Raw genomic sequence first — 21,457 nt, forward strand, 5'->3', positions numbered from 1 at the left:
AAAGGACCACACCGCACTTCCGTTCGCATCCTCGCTTCTGGATGGTGTCGTGTGGCCCGGTTCCAGCCATGGGTTCTTCTGGCCTCGCTCGACTGCAGGGGCTCTTCGCTGTCTATAAACCTCCGGGGCTGAAATGGCTGCACGTGCGTGAGACCGTGGAGTTGCAATTGCTTAAAGGTGAGTACTCCGACGCGGATCCACGGTTCTGCATTAGTTCCATCCGATGAGGAATGAGGTCACGTGGCTCATTTGCCTGGTTGTTGCACTTTCTTGTTTTTTTTTTTTCCCTCTTGTACACATTTCGTTACTCCCACTCTCAGCTATTTTCCGTTAGAGAAGTGCATTCTGTAGTATTGATTTTCTCAGGGTTTCTGTTACAGAGTTAGAATTTGAACTATTTTTTTTCTTGTCTTTTTGAGACAGGGTCTCTTGTAATTAATCCGACCTTGAAATCAGTGAGGCCTTGAGAATTCTGACTTTCCTGTCTCCACCTGCCAAATGCTGAGATCACAGCCAGGAACCACCACACCAAGCTTCAAACACTTTTTTTTTCTCCTTCCTTCCTTCCTTCCTTCCTTCCTCCCTCCCTCCCTCCCTCCCTCCCTCCCTCTCTCTCTTTCTTTCTTTCTTTCTACAACTCTCAGGTAGCCTCAAATTTGCTATGTAAGCGGAAGATAACCTTGAACTGTTGACTCTCCTGTCTTCACTACCCAAGGGCTTAGATTACATCTGTGTACCACCACCTCTCGTTAGGGTACTAGGGATGGAACCCAGGGCATCTTGCATATTTACAAACACTCTATGAACTGAGCTAAATTTCCAACCCAGGATTTTTGTTTTGTTTTCTGTTGGTTTGCTTTTCGTTTTCCGAGAATGGTTTCTCTGTGTAGCTCTGGCTCTCCTGGAACTCACTCTGTAGATCAGTCAGGCCTTGAATTCAGAGATCTGCCTGCCTCTGCCTCCCTAGTGCTGAGATTAATGATGTGTGCCACCATACATGGCTTCTGAAGAAGTCCTAGTCTGTTTTCTACAATACACAAACCCATCTTCTATGCTACTGCCTTTCTGCCCTTTCTCTTGGGTGTTGGGGAAGTATTGACAGTGTGTTCTTCTGTGCTTAGGTCTCAATGCACAGCAGCGTTCTGCTCCTGAACAGCGTGTTCGCTTCTTGCTCAGCCCTGTGGAAGGCAGTGAATCGAAGTTGACTCTCACAGCCACCAGTGTGCCTTCCCTCACCACCCACAGACTTGGTAAGGCAGAGTCAGGCAGGATCCTCGCTGTGATGTCATAGGAAATCCCTGGCCTGAGTTAGATTTCTAGCCCAGGGATTGGCAAAGTTCCCTAGAGAGGGAAGATTTTAAACAGCTTAGGCTACAGGCTGTGTTGTTTCCTTGGTCCTGCTCAGCTCTGCCATTGTAGTGCAAAGCACCGTTAGACGGTATAGAAAAGAAAGAGTCTTCTCCTGTTTCAGTTAAGACTGCAGTGCAAAACAGCTATTGAGAGCAGTATATGACAGCCTGTGTCTTCTAGGGAGACTGAAAGGATCATTTAAACTTGGGAGTCCCTGGGCAACACAGTGAGACCCAGCCTCAAAACAAAGTAGACTTGATGCTTTGGCTTGTGAACTATACCTTGCTGACTCTTAACTGTTCTAGGGAAACTGAAAACTTCTGGTAGACCTGTGTTATAATTAATGCCTGCTCTGTACTAGACATCATGTTATCTTTCTCATGTATTGTTTGTATGCATGTGTGCACACCAAGGCATGGGTGTGGAAGTCAGAGGTCATCTTGCAAGACTCACTTCTCTCAGGCCACCATGTTGGTCCCAGGATCAAACTGAGGTCATCAGGCTTGGCAGCAAGTGCCTTTACCCCCTGGGCCACCTCACCAGCCCTTGTTTTTGTATTTTGAGACACAGCCTCCTGTAGGCCAGGCTAGTCTTGAATTCACTATATAGTTGAGTGTGACCTTGAAGTGTGGATTCTGATCCCTTTGCATCTGCCTCCCAAGTGCTGGGGCACATTAGGCTGTAGTCAGTCTTTCAGTGATCAAGAATCTGAATCTGAGGCAATAGGTCAGTATTGTAGACAGACAGACCTAGGTCCACCTTAGGGAGCTCACTGACTCGGGGAGAATGGCCAGGTTTTCTGTCAGCAGGTGCTGTGCAGAGAACCCCATGATCTTGATCCCCAGTGTAATGCCTGATCTCAAAGCCTTTCATGGGGTGAATACTGATAGGCAGAGGAATAAGAGTCCTGCGTTACCTTTTCTCTGGACCCAGGGAACTAGGGAAATAGTGGTCCCAGCTTCCATGGAGGAGAAGGCTGGGAATCCAACCTATCTTAATTTGAGCTCATGAGGTCCTTCTGTTTTAGAGTGAGGGACTCATACCATAAGCCATCCCCAGGGCTCATTAGTTGAGAAGACAAACTGGCTTTTTCTTTGCAGTGCGTGGTCCAGCATTCACAAACCTGATGATCGGTGTGGGACATCGCTTGGATATCCAGGCTTCTGGTGTGCTTGGTAAGTCTTGCGCTCGGTCTGGGGATGTGATGCTGTAGGCTTGGAGAAGCAGCAGGAAGTGATCTGGAGCCTAGCCTGCAGCTTATCTGACCTCCTCCTACTCTTCCCCTCTTTGGTGAGTTTGTATGTGTCATCAGCTGGGAAGGTCCCACCTCTGTCAAGGGATTCCTTCATGAACTGTGGTTAAAGGCCTTTATGGACATTTGTCCACCATGGCCATGATAGATGCTATGCAGTGTTATCAGTGAAGTGAGTAAGACAGGAGCTGAGGCCTGGCCAGGGAATGTTCATGGTCTCCAGAGGAGCTGTCATCAAGTTAGGGTGCAACAGGCATGTGGCCCTATCTTCTCTGGTTGCAGTCTGCATATTGCCAGAGCTGGATACCAAGCTCCAAGTCACAAGCCTTCTGTGGCCTCTGAGTCCACCTCCACACCACCTCCACAGTCGTGGTTCCTGAGGTGCAGGCAGTCAGACATGATCTCATGCCCCCCCCCACCCCACCCCCGTTTCCCTCTCTAGCAGTGAATGAAAAGCCATTATTTCTTTACACAGAGGGATAAACATCAGGGAATAGGAAAGAAGTGGCCACTATTATGGGTCCTTCCTTTGTACCACTAGCTTTCTGTTCATTGCCTCCCCCAGTCTGTATTGTACACAGGCCTGAGCATCTTTATCTGTTTTGCTGATTGAGAGCTTGAGGGCCAAAGATGTTAAAAGTTAAGAGTCAGAAAACCTAGATTCTTGCATTTGTTTCTGAGACAGGGTCTCAGTGAGCCGAGGCTGGCCTCCAGCTGGGTATAAATGACTTTGAGCTCTTGACCTTCTTCATCTGAATGTCGGGAATTGGAGGCATGTGTCACCTTGACTTGGCCTTTTTGTTTTGTTTTTGAGATAGAGTTTCTCTGTGTAGCTCTGGCTGTCCTGGAACTTGATCCATAGACCAGGCTACTCTCAAACTCAGAGATCGACTTGCCTCTGCTTCCTAAGTGCTGAGATTAAAGGCGTGCACCATCACAGTCCAGCTGATTTTGTTTTGTTTTTTAAATTTATGTTTTTATATGAGACAAAGTCTGACTACTGTCAAGGCTGGCCTAGAACTCAAGGTTCTCCAACCTCAGCCTCCTAAGTGCTAGGATTATAGGTGTGTGCCTCTCCTCCAACCCCAGATGGGATTGCAGTTTGGTGGCGCTGGGACAGTGGGCTCTTGCTTTCGGGGATTTTAGGACTCTCTGGGAGCTTCTTGAGGCACTCGGGCTTAGTTCCCACTGGGAGCGAGACGCCATCCTTACGTGAGCCCTGGAGCCACCATCCCAGTGTTGATAATGGCCCCTCCCTTGATGCTGGAGCTCTCCTCATGCCTGTCTGCTACAATGAGGGAAAGAGTTTGAGTGGCAGGGAGTGGCCAGGGTAGTTCCCAGGGAAAGGGACTGGAGATGTGAGAAGGGTCTGGTTGCCTTTCAGTGCTCGCTGTGGGGCACGGACGCAGTCTCCTCACTGACATGTATGATGCTCACCTCACCAAGGTAAGATTGGGCACAGCCTAAGTTGCTCCTTGGTCCTTTCCCAGAGGTCATGGGTAGGGAAGACCGAGGCCACTAGCCAGCATTTTCTGCTTGCTGTAGTTAGGAGAGACTAGAGATACAGCATACTATTCTATTCTGACCACCACCAAGAGCTGTATCCCCTCATGAAAGTCCCACCCCACTTAGCCTTGCTCCCATTTTACAGTTGAGTAGAGTGAGGCTTAGGAAGATCGCATCTTCCCAGAGCCACAAATTCTTTAAAGCCTTCGAAGCTGAAATCTGAGCTTGGATCTGCCCCACACCACAATCTTAAGCCCAGCAGTGTTCTGTTCTCACTGTGAGACAGATGTGGATGTCACTGTCCAGTCCTGGGACTCCTCCAGGACCGGGTGGGGCCTTAGACTGTGGTATTGTGAAGTCTGCCAAGAGGACACTTTAGGTAGCTAGGTCTTCAGTACTGAACGGCACAATCCAGGACTGAACGGTAATCCCGGTCAGGGCTGTGGTGAGACATTTGCCCATTAACCAGTCTGCCAGCCACAGCTCACGGGTCCTTGGGGAGTCAATGAACATCTTATCTTTGTGCCTCAGTTTCCTCTAGTCTATGATGGCAATGAGGGGTAAAGTGACTTCCTGGAGCCTTGGCTAAGCCCCTAGCACAGTACAGGCCACATCACTGCCACCAGTATCTCTCTCCTCCTCGTTCTTGTCACCTGAGGGAAGAGCTGCTGTCTGTACAGAGTTGGAGGAAGGGGAGTTCCTGAAGGCTTCCAGCAGTGCCTGACTTGGGCACTGAAACAGCCCCAGGACATGTGTGGGGTGACACTTTTTGGTCTGGCCGGGTGGGTGGAGACTGGTGCCATGCCCAGGTCACAGGGAACAGAGCACAGTGCTGCCCTGAGCACCACAGCAGAGTGCACTTCCTCCCTTAGGGCAGGGGAGCAGAAGGCATGCTGTCTGTGGCGCTCTTGAGGCCCCACCCAGCACCAGGCTGGCATTTCCTCAGCATCAAAGCTTAGAATGAGGACTCCCCTGCCCGTCCCTACAGGATTACACAGTGCGTGGCCTCCTGGGCAAAGCTACAGACAACTTCTGTGAAGATGGGCGACTGATAGAGAAGTCAACTTACGGTGAGAGGCGGGGCGGGGGTGGGTGGGAGGGGTGGTTGCCTCCGCCTCCCTTTATTTCCTATCTCTGTGATTCTCTTCCTCACCTTTCCAGGTCACATTGGTGCCTGTTAGGTTTCTGCACACTAAGCTCAGGCTGGAGCTTTGCCCTTACCACCTGTCTCCCAGAATACCCCTTACCCGCTTCCTTTCCTGGTTCAAATGTTCCCACCCTGGGGAGCCTTCACCACCTCAGTCTCTCAGTAGATGCACTCAGAGTGGAAACCAGCTATGAATACTTGCTTACGATCTGTCTTTTCATTATCTCGGGACAGATGGACCGGGAAGTTCATCTTGTGGCCACACACTACATATGGGGCCAAGGATCTGTCCAGGCTTATTAGTGTAGGTGTAAGCTGGGTGTGGTGGCATGTGCCTTTAATCCCAGCACTGCTGGGACAGGACGATCTCTGAGTTCCAGGCAAGTCTGGTCTACATAGCAAGTTACAGGACAGCCAAGACTACATAGACTTATTTTAGTCTCAAAAAACTAAAATAATAATAAAATAATAACTACGTTTCTTGGTTTTTCAATACAGGGTTTTCTCTGTGTAGCTCTGACTGTTCTGGAACTCACTCTGTAGACCAGGTTGGCCTTAACCTAGAGATCCACCAGCCTCTGCCTCTTGAGCACTGATATTAAAGGTGTGCACCACCACTGCCCAGTATAACAACTTCTTAAAGGAGATTTGTGCTTTTTGTTGTTGTTGTTTAGAATGTACTAAGAACCAAACTCAGGGCCTTGTGCTTGCCCTACCACTAAAAATGCTGTAACCCTTCATATTATCAGTTACGTAACTAAAAAGTAGAGTAAAAGTCAAAGTATGCCAGTTAGTGGGGAAGACCCAGATGCAAAGTGACCAAGAGAGGCTAGGAGAACTGGGGTTGGGGGAGCTTTCTGGAAGAGGAAGCACGTGTTGGGCCTGTCAGAGGCGGGGAGACAGTGACAGGTAGATTCTAGGTAGCATGGTGGGTTCGGTGCAACCAGAAGGCTGTAGATGGCAACTGACTAGGCTTCAGCCCTACGCTGTTCCCAAATCCTGGTTCTGCTTAGAAGTTGGTGTTTGTCCCTGCTGTCTCAAGGCCTCGGCTTCCTCATAGTTTGTGAAAGTCCCAGGCTTAGGTGCTCAGTCCCTCACTGGGGCTTGGAGGCAGAGTTGCTCCTCCCTCAGGTGCTATCTCCTGCAGTCACTAGTTCAGTAGAGGGAACTCTTCAGACAGTGTGAATCTCACTGAGGAAAGAGTCCAGTTTTCATCAACTTAAAAATAACCTGTGTGTGTGTGTGTGTACTGTGTGCATGCTGGAGACTGATCAGAAGCATTAGCTCCTCTGGAATTGGTGCAGATGGTTGTGAGCCACCATGTGGGTTCTGGGGACAGCATCCGGATCCTCTTTAAGAGCAGCCAGTGTTCTCAGCCACTGGGCATCTCTCCAGCCCCTTCATCAAGTTGTTTTTTTGTTTGTTTTTTTGTTTGTTTGTTTGTTTTCGAGACAGGGTTTCTCTGTCTGTGTGTTTGGCTGTCCTGGAACTCACTCTGTAGACCAGGCTGGCCTCGAACTCAGAAATCCGCCTGCCTCTGCCTCCCGAGTGCTGGGATTAAAGGCGTGCGCCACCACCACCTGGCTTCTTTTTACCTTTTGAGACAGTCTTTCTAGCTGGCCTAAAACTCACTCTGTAGACCAGGCTGGCCTCTGACTCATAGAGACCTGCCTGTGCTCCTGAGTGCTGGGATTAAAGGCGTACACTACTACAATTGGCAACTTTTTATGTGTTTATTTATTAATAATACATATTTATTATTACATTGATTACTCATTTTTATTGTTAAATTTTGGAATGTAGCCCAGTCTAGCCTCCAAATCATTCTCCTGCTGCCCTCAGCTCTCAGGTCTGGGCTTACAGGCATGAACTACAAAGGAGCCAGCCTCCTATAAAAACCCCACACTGGGTGTTCTGGCCAGTTCCAAAATGGGCTCGTTTGGGGTAAATGGAGCTTGGCCAGTTGCTGTGGTCTGTCCTCTGGCCACCTGTAGACCGACACTCTCCTTACCCATGCCTCTTCCAGACCATGTGACCAGAGAGCGGCTAGACCGGATCCTGGCTATGATCCAAGGCTCCTACCAAAAAGCTCTGGTGATGTGAGTAGATCCAAGAGCTCCTCTGCCCCACAGGGGTTAGAGGGGAGGTCCATACTGCGCCACAGGGGTTAGAGGGGAGGTCCATACTGCCCCACAGGGGCTTAGAGGGGAGGTCCATACTGCGCCACAGGGGTTAGAGGGGAGGTCCATACTGCCCCACAGGGGCTTAGAGGGGAGGTCCATACTGCCCCACAGGGGCTTAGAGGGGAGGTCCATACTGCCCCACAGGGGCTTAGAGGGGAGGCCCATACTGCCCCACAGGGGCTTAGAGGGGAGGCCCATACTGCCCCACAGGGGCTTAGAGGGGAGGTCCATACTGCCCCACAGGGGCTTAGAGGGGAGGTCCATACCCCAGGGTATAGGACTAGGGTAGTGTGGATAATGGAATCCCCTAGGAGCTGAGAGCTTTCCCAAAAGCCCTCTGCCAGGCTGCTTAGGACTCCTGACTCCCAGGCATCAGCCCTGTGCTCCCAGGAAACTTAACTAGTCATCTGTAAGTTGGTCAGCCATTACCTGAGCACAGTGCTCCAGGCAGAGACAGAGCAGGGGCAGAGCCTACTGGGATTGCAAGAAGTGGCTCAATTGACAGAGCTCAAAGGATTCGCAGGAGCTGGGCTCTGTGCCCTGCACCCGCAGTGGGCGTGCCAGGACTGAAATGGCCAGTTGTGTTCAGAAGCCAAGGATCGGGGTTTGGGGTGGGAGGGGCTGGGACAGGGGCAGAGGGAAGCAGGTAAGGCTGGCTAGGGCACTGGGGACTGAGGATAGTTCTGAAGCAGCACTGTGGTCTCACTGAGGACCCTGTGAGGAAAGCTAGGCAGTGAAGCAGACAGGCTGTGAGGACAGTGCCCTGTGCTCATTGCTCCAAGTCTGATGACAGCAGGGAAAGCAGTGGCAGAGTAGAGGGAGACCTTAGAGAGGAGGGAGGATCACAGGAAAGAACGGACCAGGAAGGTACCAGGTACCAGGGCCTTGGAGCTGGAGCATTTGTTTGGGTGACCCTGGAGTTGGGTAGCCATTGAAGTCCCTGAGGGTTACACTTCTTAGATAAGGTGCCTGAGGGTGGGGCGCAGTGCACAGGCATGGTCAGCATTGCTCAGTCTGTGACAGATGAAGCCAGGCATTGACAAAGGATGCCTTTGGTGGCTGAGAGGAAGGCTGCTCGGAAGGTGGGTGGGAGAGTGGGGATGGGGGAATGGAAATGGGGAGAACAATGAAGACACCCCTTTCATGGTGGTGCAGATGCCCCACAGCAGCCTCCTACTCTGGCCTTCCTGAATACCAGGTACTCCAACTTGGACCTGAAGTCCCAGGAGGCCTATGAGATGGCTGTGCAAGGTGTGGTCCGGCCCATGAACAAGTCCCCAATGCTCATCTCTGGCATCCGCTGCCTGCAATTTGCACCTCCCGAGTTTCTTTTGGGTAAGTCACCCAGGAAGCTAGGGTGATGTGATGGGGTCACGTGTGGCATCCTAGCCCTGAGTAGCTTCTTCCCACAGGTCCAGGCTCAGCCTAACCCACAGGAACAGCTCAAAGGCTACGCTGTCTCCTGTCTATTCCCAAAGCATGTGAAGCCAGCCCTTAAGAAGCAGAGGCTGGGTCTGGCAGCTCAGTTCCAGAGCAGTTCCACCTTGTTCTAGGCCCCCCTCAAGACATGACTGTCACTTCCTGAGTCTCACCCAGCTCTGCCCCAGCCTCTTCCATGTTCCCTTGGCTTCTTCCCTGAGCGCTGACCAAAGCCCTCAGTGGTGAGCCCCACATGAAAGTGCTGTCTTGCACCTCACTCCTGATGCCTGTGTAGACCAAGTATGTGAGTGGTGCTGCCAGAAGCCCAGCCCAGGTGAGGAGAATGGAGGGCAGAATCTGGAGCTGGAGCCTGACCCAGAAGGTGCAGGGGGCTGCAGTCAGCAGCACTGCCTTGCTCTCGGCCCTACAGCAAAGCAAATAAGCATCTCACGAAGGATGCTCCTTGTGGAGAGGAGTCCAAGGGGCATGAATCCAGGCAGGTCAGCTTGGTCCCTGAAGCTTTTCCTAACAGTCATGTCTGTCTGTGTCCTACAGAGGTGCAGTGCATGCACGAGACACAGCAGCAGCTAAGGAAGCTGGTGCATGAGATTGGCCTGGAGCTGAAGACCACTGCTGTCTGCACGCAAGTGCGGCGTACTAGGGATGGCTTCTTCAGGCTGGATGATGCCCTCCTGAGAACCCAGTGGGACCTGCACAAAATCCAGGATGCTATCCAGGCAGCAGCCCCCCGGGTGGCAGTGGAATTGAAAAAGAACTTGAGCCTAAAGTTCGGCCACCAGCAGCCCCCCAGGACTGGGCAAGCTTGGGGCTTCAGGGGCCCACGCTCCACTTCTAAGTTGGAAAACTGTGCAGGGGAGTGAAAGGCCAGGCAGGCGCCCGGATGTAGGGGCAAACAGGCTCTTCACAAGGTAGAACCGGTCACTCTGCAGAGTGAGATCAAGGGCCCTGAGCCGTCATCTCAGCAAAACAGAAGTACAGGAGGGAGACTTCGTCTACATCTGTGATCTTAGTACTATTCGCTGAGGCAGGAGATGGCTCTGAGTTTGAGGCCAGCCTGGTCTGGTTTTCTGGAGTACTTTGTATGTGTGTCAGTATGTAGTGTCCTGCCAGTCAGAATGCAAACCTGTGATCATCACCTAGGTGGTGGAGACAGAAGGCTCAAGAGTTCCAGGTCATCTTTGGCTACATAAGTTGGAGGCAACATGAAACCTTACATCAAGACAATATAAAAAGCCCAGAGTTATTTTTAAAAGGTTTTGTTCTTATGCGTGTGAGTATTTACACGTGTGTTGTGTTTATGCACCCCTTGCATCGTGGAGGCTAGACAAAGATGTAAGAACCCTATGGGCTGGCCTTAAAAGGCAGTTGTGAGCCACCATGGAGATGCTGGGAATGGACCACTGGTCCTCTGGAAGAACAGCCTTAACCACTGACCCATTTCTCCAGTATTTAATTTAATTGCCTGTCCTGTGATGCAACAGCTGTAACTATCCAGTACCCTGGCTGTAAACAGTTACAGACTGATAGTCTTGGTGTCTACAGTGTAAACGCTAGCAGGAGAGCAGAGGATTGTGTTCTCTGCGTGGCACTGGTCTAAGGGGTGGTATGGAGAAGACACAACGGGTTTATAATATACAGTGTTTTTGTCCTTTGAAAGGTGTATGGAGGTTTAATTACCCCTCCAACTCTTCTTCAACGCCATGCCCATTATGTCCCCACTCAGCCTCAAGTCAGCTGTCTTTATCAGTCCCTGAGACCAATTAGCATGGGCATGGGGCCATCCACAGCCTACCCCTCCTCCAGTAGCCCGTCAGTTACCAATAGGGCCACAAGGTGGTGGGATCCCCTAAGCCCCTTTGTGTGGTAAATAATATTAATTGAGAGTTTCCAACCTGCCTTATTTAGTTCCCAGATAAAAGACAAAACCTTTACACGTGTAAAAAGCCTCTATGGCTATTTTGTCTACTCTGCCAATAACTGAGGTATAACTTGCCATGTTCTTGCCTCTTATCCACTGGCCACTCTTATCCACTGGACACCCCTCTTGGCCGGTTTTTACTATCCCTTACCCCATAGTGTCTTCCTCTCTCTGCTCTCTTCTCTCTTTGTGGTCTATCCCTCAGACCCCAAGCCCCATCTCCCCCTCTTCTGCCCAGCTGCAGCCTGTAGGTGTCTTTATCGACCAACCAAGAATAACTTCCGGGGGCAAGGTTACATAGCATCACTTGGCACATGTGAGGATCTTCTCTTCCTGAGGCAAACAAACCTTGGCCAGTATTTAGCATTACAACACATAACAGACCAAACCCCTGACACCCCTTCTGTCCTTGCTGGAAGGTTGACTGGCTTGGTTGTGTGCAGACAGCCAGAGCTGCTATGAGACTGTCATGCCCAGAAGACACTTTTCCAGTAATGTCCCCTGTCCCTGGCTTCCGAGATGTGCCCCAAGCCCTGAAGGAGATAGTGTGATGCAGATGTGCCATTCAGGTGCAGCTACTCCTGTCACTTACTGTGCACCTCGAGCACCCGTGACTCTTGTTAACTGCTGTCTACTGAATGATGAGGTTTCATGAGGCCTGAGAGCTGCTCTCACCTATTTGTGTAAAGATGGCTGTCTACAGGGCAGATGAGCAAGACAGCAGGAGTTGCTTCTCTCCTAGGATCTCAGCTATAGGTTCTTGGCCCTCCTGTGGAGTAAGCCCTAAATCTGAGCAGTGAATGGTTACCTCCCTAATTAATATTAGTGCCACTGCTGCAGTAATGGACATATATCTTGCCAGGGCAGTCTTCTGTTATGGCTTGAGGGTTCACAGCTACACACGCTGTTAGTTGGCTTTTCTCCCTGAGCAACCTGCACAGCACCTTCCAATGCTATGAAAGGAGGTTTCCAGGCTGATTTCTAGATTCATTTCTTCATGTACTGTGAGCACAGTGTGTGCCCTCAGCAACATGGTCTGTCACCGTATTCTGGTGGTAACCAAGAGCAATAGCATTAGCTTGTATTGTTTGGGGATCTGAGGGACCATCCTGAAAAAGGGAGGTATCCCACAGTTGACAGGAGCATTTTAATAACTATGGCTTCTGGGGCAGAAGTTTAGCCCCTGTGTCAATGTAGTGTATCTCCATTTAAACTCTCTTAAAAACATACATACATACATACATAAGAATATAAATTTTTTAATTGTTTTCAAGACAGTTTTGCTATGTAATCTTGGAACTCACTTTGTAGGTCATGCTGACATTGAGCTCACAGCATCTGACTACCTCTGCCTCCTGAGTGCTCGGATTAAAGGTGTATGCCACTACATTGGCTTAATTACATTTTTTAATAAATTACCAATTCAGCCCAACTGGGTGTCCGGGAATCGCCAGAGATCTTCACCTCTTTAGCTGGGATTACAAGTGTAGTTTTCCTGCTTCTTAAACATGGTGCTGGGGGCTGGTGAGATGGCTCAGAGGTTAAGAGCACTGACTGCTCTTCCAGAGGTCATGAGTTCAAATCCCAGCAACCACATGGTGGCTCACAACCATCTGTAATGATATCTGATGCCCTCTTGTGGGGTGTCTGAAGACAGCTACAGTGTACTTACATATAATAAATAAATAAAAATTTAAAAAAAAAAAAAAAAAAAAAAAACAGAAATATATATTTGCCGGGCTGTGGTGGCGCACGCCTTTAATCCCAGCACTTGGGAGGCAGAGGCAGGCGGATTTCTGAGTTCAAGGCCAGCCTGGTCTACAGAGTAAGTTCCAGGACAGCCAGGACTACACAGAGAAACCCTGTCTCAAAAACCAAAAAAAAAAAAAAAAAACATGGTGCTGGAGGTCTGAACTAAGGTCATCTTGCAACTTTCACCGACTGTGTCTCCCTCCATTTTTTGAGGCAGAGTGTTACATTGTAGCCCAGGCTGGCTTCAAACTTGCAAGTTCTCCTGCCTCTGACTCCTGCGTGCTGGGTTCACGGGTGTGGGTTCACTTGCATTAGCTTAGCTATGTGCCTGAGGTGTGAGAGGCCATTCCCACCAGGATGCCTCTGCTCCATGCTTTCCATGTGGCTGTGTGCCATCTGTGGAAACTGGCTCTGACTGTCATCACGTTTCACCCTTCCGTGGTGGCCTCCAGGGCAGCTTGCAGCTCTAAGCAATAGAGGCTCCTGGCTAGGAGATACACTCAACTTCTCCATCCATGGAATGGGAATAATGACTTTGACCATCATGTGAAGTTACTTTGGGCAAACAAAATCAGGTGTCAGTGCTGTGGTCTGGCAGATCTGAGTTGTCTGTACTGTCTTTTTTTTTTTTCCCCCTTTGAGACCAGGTTTCTCTGTGTAGCCCTGGCTGTCCTGAAACTCACTCTGTAGACCAGGCAGGTCTCGAACTCAGAAATCCACCTGCCTCTGCCTCCCAAGTGCTGGGATTAAAGGCGTGCACCACCACTGCCCGGCGTCTGTACTGTCTTCTAAGTGCTGACTTCGGAGCCAGAACAATGACAGAAAGATACAGAATCAGGCCTTCCCTCCATCTCTTGTTTCTGTGGTGTTAACGATCTGCCACAGGTAATCGGACAGATAAGCCGATGATGTAAGTCAGGCTGAAAGCATGTAGCAACCCCGGCCCTTTCTGCAATCCTTCCAATGACCCATGCTCTCCGTCTTATCATCAGATAAAGGAGGCTCCAGTGGAGGGGTAGCAAGCAAGTTATCTGACCAATGTCTAATGCAGGCACAGACTAAGCAACTGTCCCAGCTGAGAGGATCCAAGAGACAGGATGGCTTAGTGCAGTGTTTCCTGGGTGAGGCTCAAGAGTAGAGCAAAGATAGTGAGACACAGCTAAGGAAGGGGATCTTTGACCAGCAGTGCTCTGCAGGTACAAATACACCTTCAGTCACAGATAGAAGTCTGCATCATAAGGAACTGTGTACTTTGGCACTGTGTTCTCTCAACAGTATCAGAAAACAACATAAGGAATTAGTTATGGGTACCATAACATGAACCTATAATCCTGCTGCTGTGATAAAGGCTGAGTCAGAAGGATCATGAGTTCAAGGCCAGGTTGTTGAAGGCCTGAAGTGATGACTCAGCACTTAGGGCCACTGTCTGCTCTTCTGAGGACCAGGGTTCAATTCTCAACACCCATGTTGAGTGGCTTGCAGCTGCCTGTAACTCCAGCTCCAGGGGATCAGATGCCTTCTGGCCTCCATGGGTGCCTGCATGTGTGGCATAAACACACACTTGAACATAATCTTTTTGTTCTTTTTTTTATTTTAATTATAGCTCTGCTTACAAGCATGTGCTACTCTTCCAAAAATCTTTTGGTTCCAAGCACCCACATGGTGGCTTACAAACATCTGTAACTCTAGTTTCAGGGGATCCAATGCCCTGTTCTGGCCTCCTTGGACACCAGGCAGATAAATGGTGTACATACATACATTCAGACAAAACACTCATACACAAAATAAATCTTTCCAAAGATTGGAAAGTCCAGTATGATGGCACATAGCATCCAGAAACCAGAGGCAGAAAGATCTCTTGAGTTTGAGGCCAGCCTGTTTTACATAGTGAGTTCCAGACCTAGACTACTTAGTGAGACCCTGTCTCAAGTCCCCTCCACCCTTCAGCCCTGGATGTCCTGGAACCTGCTTTGTAGACTAGACTAGGCTGCCCTCAGACTCAAAGATTTCCCCACCTTTAAGGCATGCATCAGCAGGTGACCAGTCGTTTTGTTTCTTACAAAAGTGGAATCTATAATTTGTGTATGCAGTACAATGCAGCTTTCTTCTTTGATTTAGCAATAATGCATGGCAATTTTTCATCATGCCTGGGCATTCATTTACATAGAGTCCTTCAGGGTGACTAGAGAATTGGGCCATTTTGAGAAAGGGCCTATCTATGTCGCTCTGACCTCTGCCTTCCTTGGGCAAGTTCCTTCCTATTGAGAAACTGTTGCCCCAGGATGAGTCACTTTGTCAAAGACATGCGCTCCAGTCAGTTTATGCAATACAGCTGGACAGTGTTAATCTGTGCTTACTGTTGTGGGCTCTGGTAATGCATATGTACCCAGGACAGCCAAAATTCAGTGCAGAGAAGGTAGCAGTATTCAATAGTCACAAAAACTGATTCTTTGAGTAAAGGCCAGAAGACAAGAGCCAAGAAATCTAGAAATCAAGGAAACACAGAGCTCACTGCTGAGTGGCCCCATTGCTAGGAAGCCAGTCTCACCAAGGCCTTTAAAACCTGATGGGCAAGTGTTAGCTGTTCTCATAAAGGGTTTTCATAAAGCTGTTTTCATAAAGGCTATCTCTTGGTTTGACTCAGAAACCCTGATGACCTGCCTTGGGTTCTGTGCATTTGATTGAATGTCAGCCCAGGATCAGAGCTAGCCTGCTCCTTCAGAGGGTCTGATGAATTGGACCTTGATCTTGTTATCAGCAGGCTGGGGTGGCTTGGAGACACTCGGGTGAGGAGACTGTTATTAGTAACACTAGTTGTCACTAACTGAGGGGTAGGTGCTTCTTGTGTATCACATTGGTTATTCACCCCCTCATCTGGGACAGAAGATGTGGTTAACCTCAGTTTAACCTGCATACCACCTACATATATGCCCCAAAGAAGTACACAGCTTCAGCTCAGAGTCCCCTGGATCCTGGCCAGAGCAATGCGCAATCCCCTGGATGTGTAGACTCAGCCAGTTTGCTATGGAGACCAGGGAAGGTACACATAGTGATAGCCACCTGCACTGTGATCCTGTAGACAAGATACACAGAACATGGTTTGTTTTGACCTCATTATGTAGCCCAGGTTAGCCTCAAACTCCTTTTTTCCCTTTACCTGTGGAAGCAGGACTTCTCAACTGAACCCAGAGCTCGCCAACAGCCAGTCTGTTTAGTCAGCTGCCTCCAGAGATCTTTCTGTCTCTTGCCTTGTGAGCACTGTCACATCCCTGATCTGGGGATCCAAACTCTGGTCCTCACATTTGCTGCTTTAAAAACAAGCCCCTTAATTGCTGGGCGGTTTCTCAGCCCCTAGACTTTTAGACAGGGTCTCACTTAGTAATCGTGACTGACCTGGGACTTTCCATACAGACTAGGTTGGCCCGAAACCCACAGAGATCTGCCTGCCCATGCCTCTCTCAAGAGTTGGGATGAAGTCGGGCGGTGATGGCGCACGCCTTTAATCCCAGCACTTGGGAGGCAGAGGCAGAGGCAGGCGGATTTCTGAGTTTGAGGCCAGCCTGGTCTACAGAGTGAGTTCCAGGACAGCCAGGGCTACACAGAGAAACCCTGTCTCCAAAAAAAAAAAAAAAGAGTTGGGATGAAAGGCAAATGCTGTCACAGCTGAGGGCCAGTGAGGTGGCTCTGCAGGTTAAGGCCCTTTGCTGTGAAGACCTGAGTTTAAATCTTGGAACCCACAGTAGGTGGGAGACAGGGCAGCAGTTCCCTGATAAACACACACACACACACACACACACACACACACACACAAACAGACACACACACTGTGGCGGCTGGCTTTCTCACTCACACAATATCCATAAAAAGGTAAACTTAAGCTCTTTCTGTTACAAAGTCCACCCTCATTTCTGAGTTCGAGGCCAGCCTGGTCTACAGAGTGAGTTCCAGGACAGCCCGGGCTATACAGAGAAACCCTGTCTCAAAAAAGCAAAAGCAAAACAAACAAACAAACAAACAAACAAAAAAACCCCAAAGTCCGCCCTCAAGAACACAGGTAGATGGGATAGAGATGGCTCGGTGGTTAAGAGCTCTGGCTGCTCTCCCAGAGGGGAGTTGGGCTTTGTCACATGGAGTGGTTCACAACCACTTATACCTCCTGCTCCAGGAGATCTAGTGCCCTCTTCTGGCCTCTTCTGGCATCTGCACATATGTGTGTGTAAACTCACACACTTTTTTTTTTTTTTTAATCTTGAGAAAAAATAAAAACACCAGCAAACACATTAAACAGACTCATCCACTTCCAAGTTTGCCAGTCACCTGTCTGGGTGACACGGCATGTAGAGGAGGGTGACACGGCATGTAGAGGAGGGGTATAGGCCTGGGTTTAGGTCATTTCTACCTCTGCTGTGAGCACCTCCCCCTATATGGACTCCAGTCCCAACTATGGGCTTTAATGTGTATTCTTTTACTTTGATTTTGCTGTTTTTTTTCAAGATAGGGTCTCATGTAGCTCAGGCTAGCCTTGAACTCTCCGTCTTCCTGCCCAAGTGTTGGAGGGGTGTGTGCATCAGCACACACACACACACACACACACACACACACTCTCTCTTTAAAAAATGTAAAAACCTTGGTGAATGAATGGCGAAATGACTAAGTGAAGGAATAAATGGAGCTAATTGGCCACTGCACACCTGTAGTCTCAGCCCACCCGGTCACCCTTCTCTGTCTGTACCTGTGGGCAGTCGGCTCATTAAGATCCCACAGGCATGACCCCGGGGTCTGAAATGTGCTTAGAACAAGCAGTGTGGCCATCTTAACACTGAGCTGACATTTACTAACGTCTGTACAGTCATTAAGGCAGCCTGACGTGGCTGCCACAGGCATCTTTTATAGATGAAGAAATCCAGCCTGGTAAGAGGAAGCTTTCAACGCTGTCTCTGCGCCTCTATGCCATGCTGTGCTGTGTCTTCAGCCACAGGCAGACAAGTGAAAAGCTGTTAGTTTCTTTTCTCATTTCGACAAAATGGCTGTGAGAAAAGCAACTTAAGAGGCGGCCGCCAGGTGCACACTGTCATCCCCACCCAGAGGCGGCCACGATGGCACACAACTTCAGCCCCACCCAGCACCCTGGAGCCAAGGGAAGCTGAGCTCCGTGAGTTTGAGGCCATCCACAGTGAGACCTTGTCTCAAACAAACAAACAAACAAACAAACTTAATTTTTGTTCACAACTTGAACTCGCAGCATGGGAGGTGCAGTGTTGGGACTGTGAGGTAGCTGGTCACACTGAGCCTTCGGCAGAGGGATGAATGCTTGTGCTCATCTTTCTCCTGTCCTGGATCCCCCTTGGCCCCCACCCCAGAAAATGGAATGGTACTGCGCACATTTATGGCAGGGCTTTCATTTCTCAGTTAAATCTTTCGGCAACACACCTTTGGCCACAGGCCTGTTTCCACGATAATCCTAAATCCAGCCAAGTTACCGAGATTAACCATCATTTCAGGAATCATGGCCCATAGAAATAATTCCAGCACTCAGGAATCTGAGTCTTGTAGGTTTGAGTCCAGTCTGGGCTACACATGGAGACGATCTCAAAAGACAGAAAAGCAAACAAATCCATACCCACCATGTGAGCATCTCATTACGCCCCTCCCCCGACCCCCCACCCTGCAGCTTCTGCTCAGCCTGACAGCCTGACAGCCTGACAGCCCCGCCCCTTTCCCTGCAGCCTCTGCTCAGCCTGACTGACAGCTCCTAGCCCCACCCCTTCGATCTTCTCAGCTGGAAGTTCAGGCCTTTTCTCATGGGCTGGGAGACAGGAGGGCAGACATTAGTAATGCCTAAGGTCTGGTCCAGCAGAGATGGTGGCTGAGGATACTGTGGGGTAGAGGAGGCTAAGGGACAAGCATCTCAGGCGGGTGGCCACTGTGTGGTCAGTCAGGCCAGTGGTGCTGATCTGGAGCCACCTAACTCCATGGAGTCCACGAGCAGGTTATAGTCGTTTTCCTTACACGGTCCCACTTCTGGTCCCTGCACATATTTTCTCAAGTTCTGGGAAATCAGAAGTCAGAATTGCCCCCAAGGTTGCACAGGCTCAGCTCCTCCCTGGCAAACCAGCGGGGCAGGTTCACTGGTGCCAGAGTAGGGTGGTGGAGCAAGTCAGCTCCAGGGTAAGGACGGCAGCCAAGGAACACCACGACCTGTGAGATGGCGTGGGAGCAGCGAGATCAGGTCTCTCCTGAGAGGCGGAGAGCCGAGGCCGTTCTGAACAGCGTGGAGGATTTGCCCGGGCTGTATTACCTGCAGCCATTTCACCAGGCACCAGGGAACATGCAGCAGAGGCGAAAGATGCCATTCACACTTAGGGAAACTGTCTGGTGACACAGACATGTAATCTCAGGTACTCAGAAGGCTGAGACAAGAGGATCATAAATTCAAGACCATCTTGATGGCAGAGTGACTCAAAGCTTACCCAGTCTCAAAATAAAAATGAAAGGGGGCTGGGGGCTTAGTCAGCAGTAGAGCATTCGCCTAGCAGGCATAGCTAGGTGCCAGAAATGAACACCACAGAAGCTAGCCTGGTGGAATAGGCCTGTAGGAGGCCGAGGTAGGAGGATCACACATTCAAGGCCAGCCTAGGCTACAGGGTGAGTTCAAGGGCAACCTTGGCAACTTAGCAAGATGTTATCTCAAAGTGAAAATTAAAAAGAAACCTGAGAATGTGCCTTAGCAGTTAAACATTTGCTTAGCACATCCCTGGAGCTGGGGAGACGGCCCAGTAGGTAAAGTGCTTACTATACAAACTTGAGGGCCTGAGTTCAGACCCCAGCACCCATGTGCAGATGTGTGGCAGCATGCACCTGTGATATGTAAAAGCCAGGAGTGGCAGGATGGACCTGTGATGCCAGGTGCTGAAGGGTGGTGACAGGTGGCTCACTAGAGCCCACTGACCCACATCTTACACCTTGACTCAAAAATTAAGGTGGAAAAGCCATTATAAGACATGGGTGTTACCTCTGGGCTCCACATATCCCTGAATACACGTGGCATACATCCACACACCATAACACACACACACACACACACACACACACACACACACTCATCAAAATCAATCTTCAAAAAATTGTGGTGTGTGTGTGTAGGTTTGCCTGTGTGGGAGCATGTACAGACACTAAAAGCTGACATTCTGTAGCTGGGGTTCCAGGCAGTTGTGAGCTACCATATATATGCCAGGGATCAAACTCATTCCCTGTAAGAGTAGCCAGAGCAACCAGTGCTCCTAACTGCTGAGCCATCCTCCAGTCTCCAGACAACTTCCACAAAGCATGGCAGAGGTTTGCAACTAAGACCTCATGCCTAAAGGCTCAGAGACATTATGGATCCTCCCTCCCTCCACAAATTCCTTCCCTTAGACAGGAACTGGGCATCTGAGCATGGTTTCAGCACTTGGGAGATGGAGGCAGGAGGGATGAGGCCATCTTGGGTTGAGTGCTGTGGATAGCCTTGGTCTTGTATTTTGATACAAATTCCAGTTTAACAGGGCTGCAGATGAGGAGTGAATCAGTACACAGGTGTCTTCTTGTGAACCTTCTGCCCACCTTAAGTTGTAAAATAAAGGCTAGAACTGGTGATTGGGCAGTAGAAGGGGAGGTGGGGGGGGGAGCTTGGAGGAGAGGGAGAGAGAGGGAGAGGAGAGGAGAAACGAGATGTGGCAGATGTTGCCCTCGCGTCTCTAGCTATCAAAGGTAGTTATTATCAAGGTTAGATATTTGGGGAAACAGTTCTAATTGTGTGGCATCTTGTGTAGTGAGTATTTGCTGATTATATAAATTTATTCAGTTAATCTTAAGCATTAAGAGTCTTATTTTTACCAGGTACTGGAATTGTTATATCTACTGCATGAGGGTGGCGGATATTCCCTGGGTTTTGGGGGCTGGAGGCCATGGAGCTAACCAGTGGAGGCAACAGCCACGCCAGCGTCTCATGGCCACTGGCCAGCCGGTGCCACCATTAGTGCGGGAACTTAGAGCAGGAACATGGCGGCCAGGCAGAGAGCAAGCCAGGCAGTTCCTTTTTTCTAGTACCTCCCGCTACACATGGGAACCTTGTATCAAGATATCCCGTTCTAAATAAAGGGTCTTGATACATGGCCCTGGCTCTCACAGAATATGCTATATAGTCCAGGCTGGCCTTGAACTCACAAAGATCTACCTACCTCTGCCTCCAAAGTGCTGGAATTGAAAGTGTGCAGCACACCGCACTGTTTAAAACTGCTGGGGAGGCAGCTCTGCAGTCAGACCACTATGTATCAGATGTAACGTGCCTCACACTCTACCTCAGCTGCCTCAGTCTAGTCCCCGAGACCTTGCTCCATCGTTGGGGTCAATGAGAGCCTGAGGTGAGGTGCACAGGCCTGGGTGAGCCACAGACTTGTGTAAATGCTGGTTATTGCAGTTCCCAACTCTTGTCTCCTGAAACCTTCGACTTGTGACTGGTTTGGCTGTGTGACTGTCACCCTCCTCTGCTTCTGCCTACCTGGAGAACCTTTCCTCACAGTGCCTCCAGGGACCAGGCTTGGAGTCTCCACCTCCTCCTCACTATGAGAACACCAGTTGCTTTGCCTGGCCTCTGTCACGCTGTCACTGGAGTGTACCCATCGCATGAGAAAGGCTGGATAGGGTGCAATTTGATAGTCCCACCACATGGGATTCAGAAATTACCAACCTTCTGGTTGTCTGGGATGGAGATTATATTGCACTTTTGTCTTGAGCACCACAGGTTCAGGATGAGAGATATAAAATTTTAGTTTTTAAAGAAAATTTTAATTAAAATATGTGGATTTGTACACATGAGTGCAGTGCTCGCAGAGGGCAGAAGAGAAGTTCCTGGAGCTGGAATTACCTACTAC

At 49.6% G+C, this 21,457-nt stretch overlaps 1 protein-coding gene across 1 annotated transcript; it reads left to right on the forward strand.

The window, feature by feature from the left end:
* The first annotated feature begins 68 nt into the window (after positions 1 to 68).
* Trub2 (TruB pseudouridine synthase family member 2) lies at positions 69 to 12,183 on the forward strand. The gene is made up of 8 exons (XM_028757011.1): positions 69 to 177; positions 1,122 to 1,250; positions 2,451 to 2,525; positions 3,987 to 4,048; positions 5,097 to 5,178; positions 7,282 to 7,354; positions 8,637 to 8,773; positions 9,413 to 12,183. Exons 1-8 carry the CDS (start codon positions 69 to 71, stop codon positions 9,736 to 9,738), a joined length of 993 nt encoding a protein of 330 aa, XP_028612844.1. The 3' UTR covers positions 9,739 to 12,183.
* Positions 12,184 to 21,457: the final 9,274 nt, after the last annotated feature.

The sequence above is a fragment of the Grammomys surdaster genome, unplaced genomic scaffold (assembly GCF_004785775.1).
Source record: "Grammomys surdaster isolate TR1022 unplaced genomic scaffold, NIH_TR_1.0 126133, whole genome shotgun sequence".
NCBI classification, from domain to species: Eukaryota; Metazoa; Chordata; class Mammalia; order Rodentia; family Muridae; genus Grammomys; species Grammomys surdaster.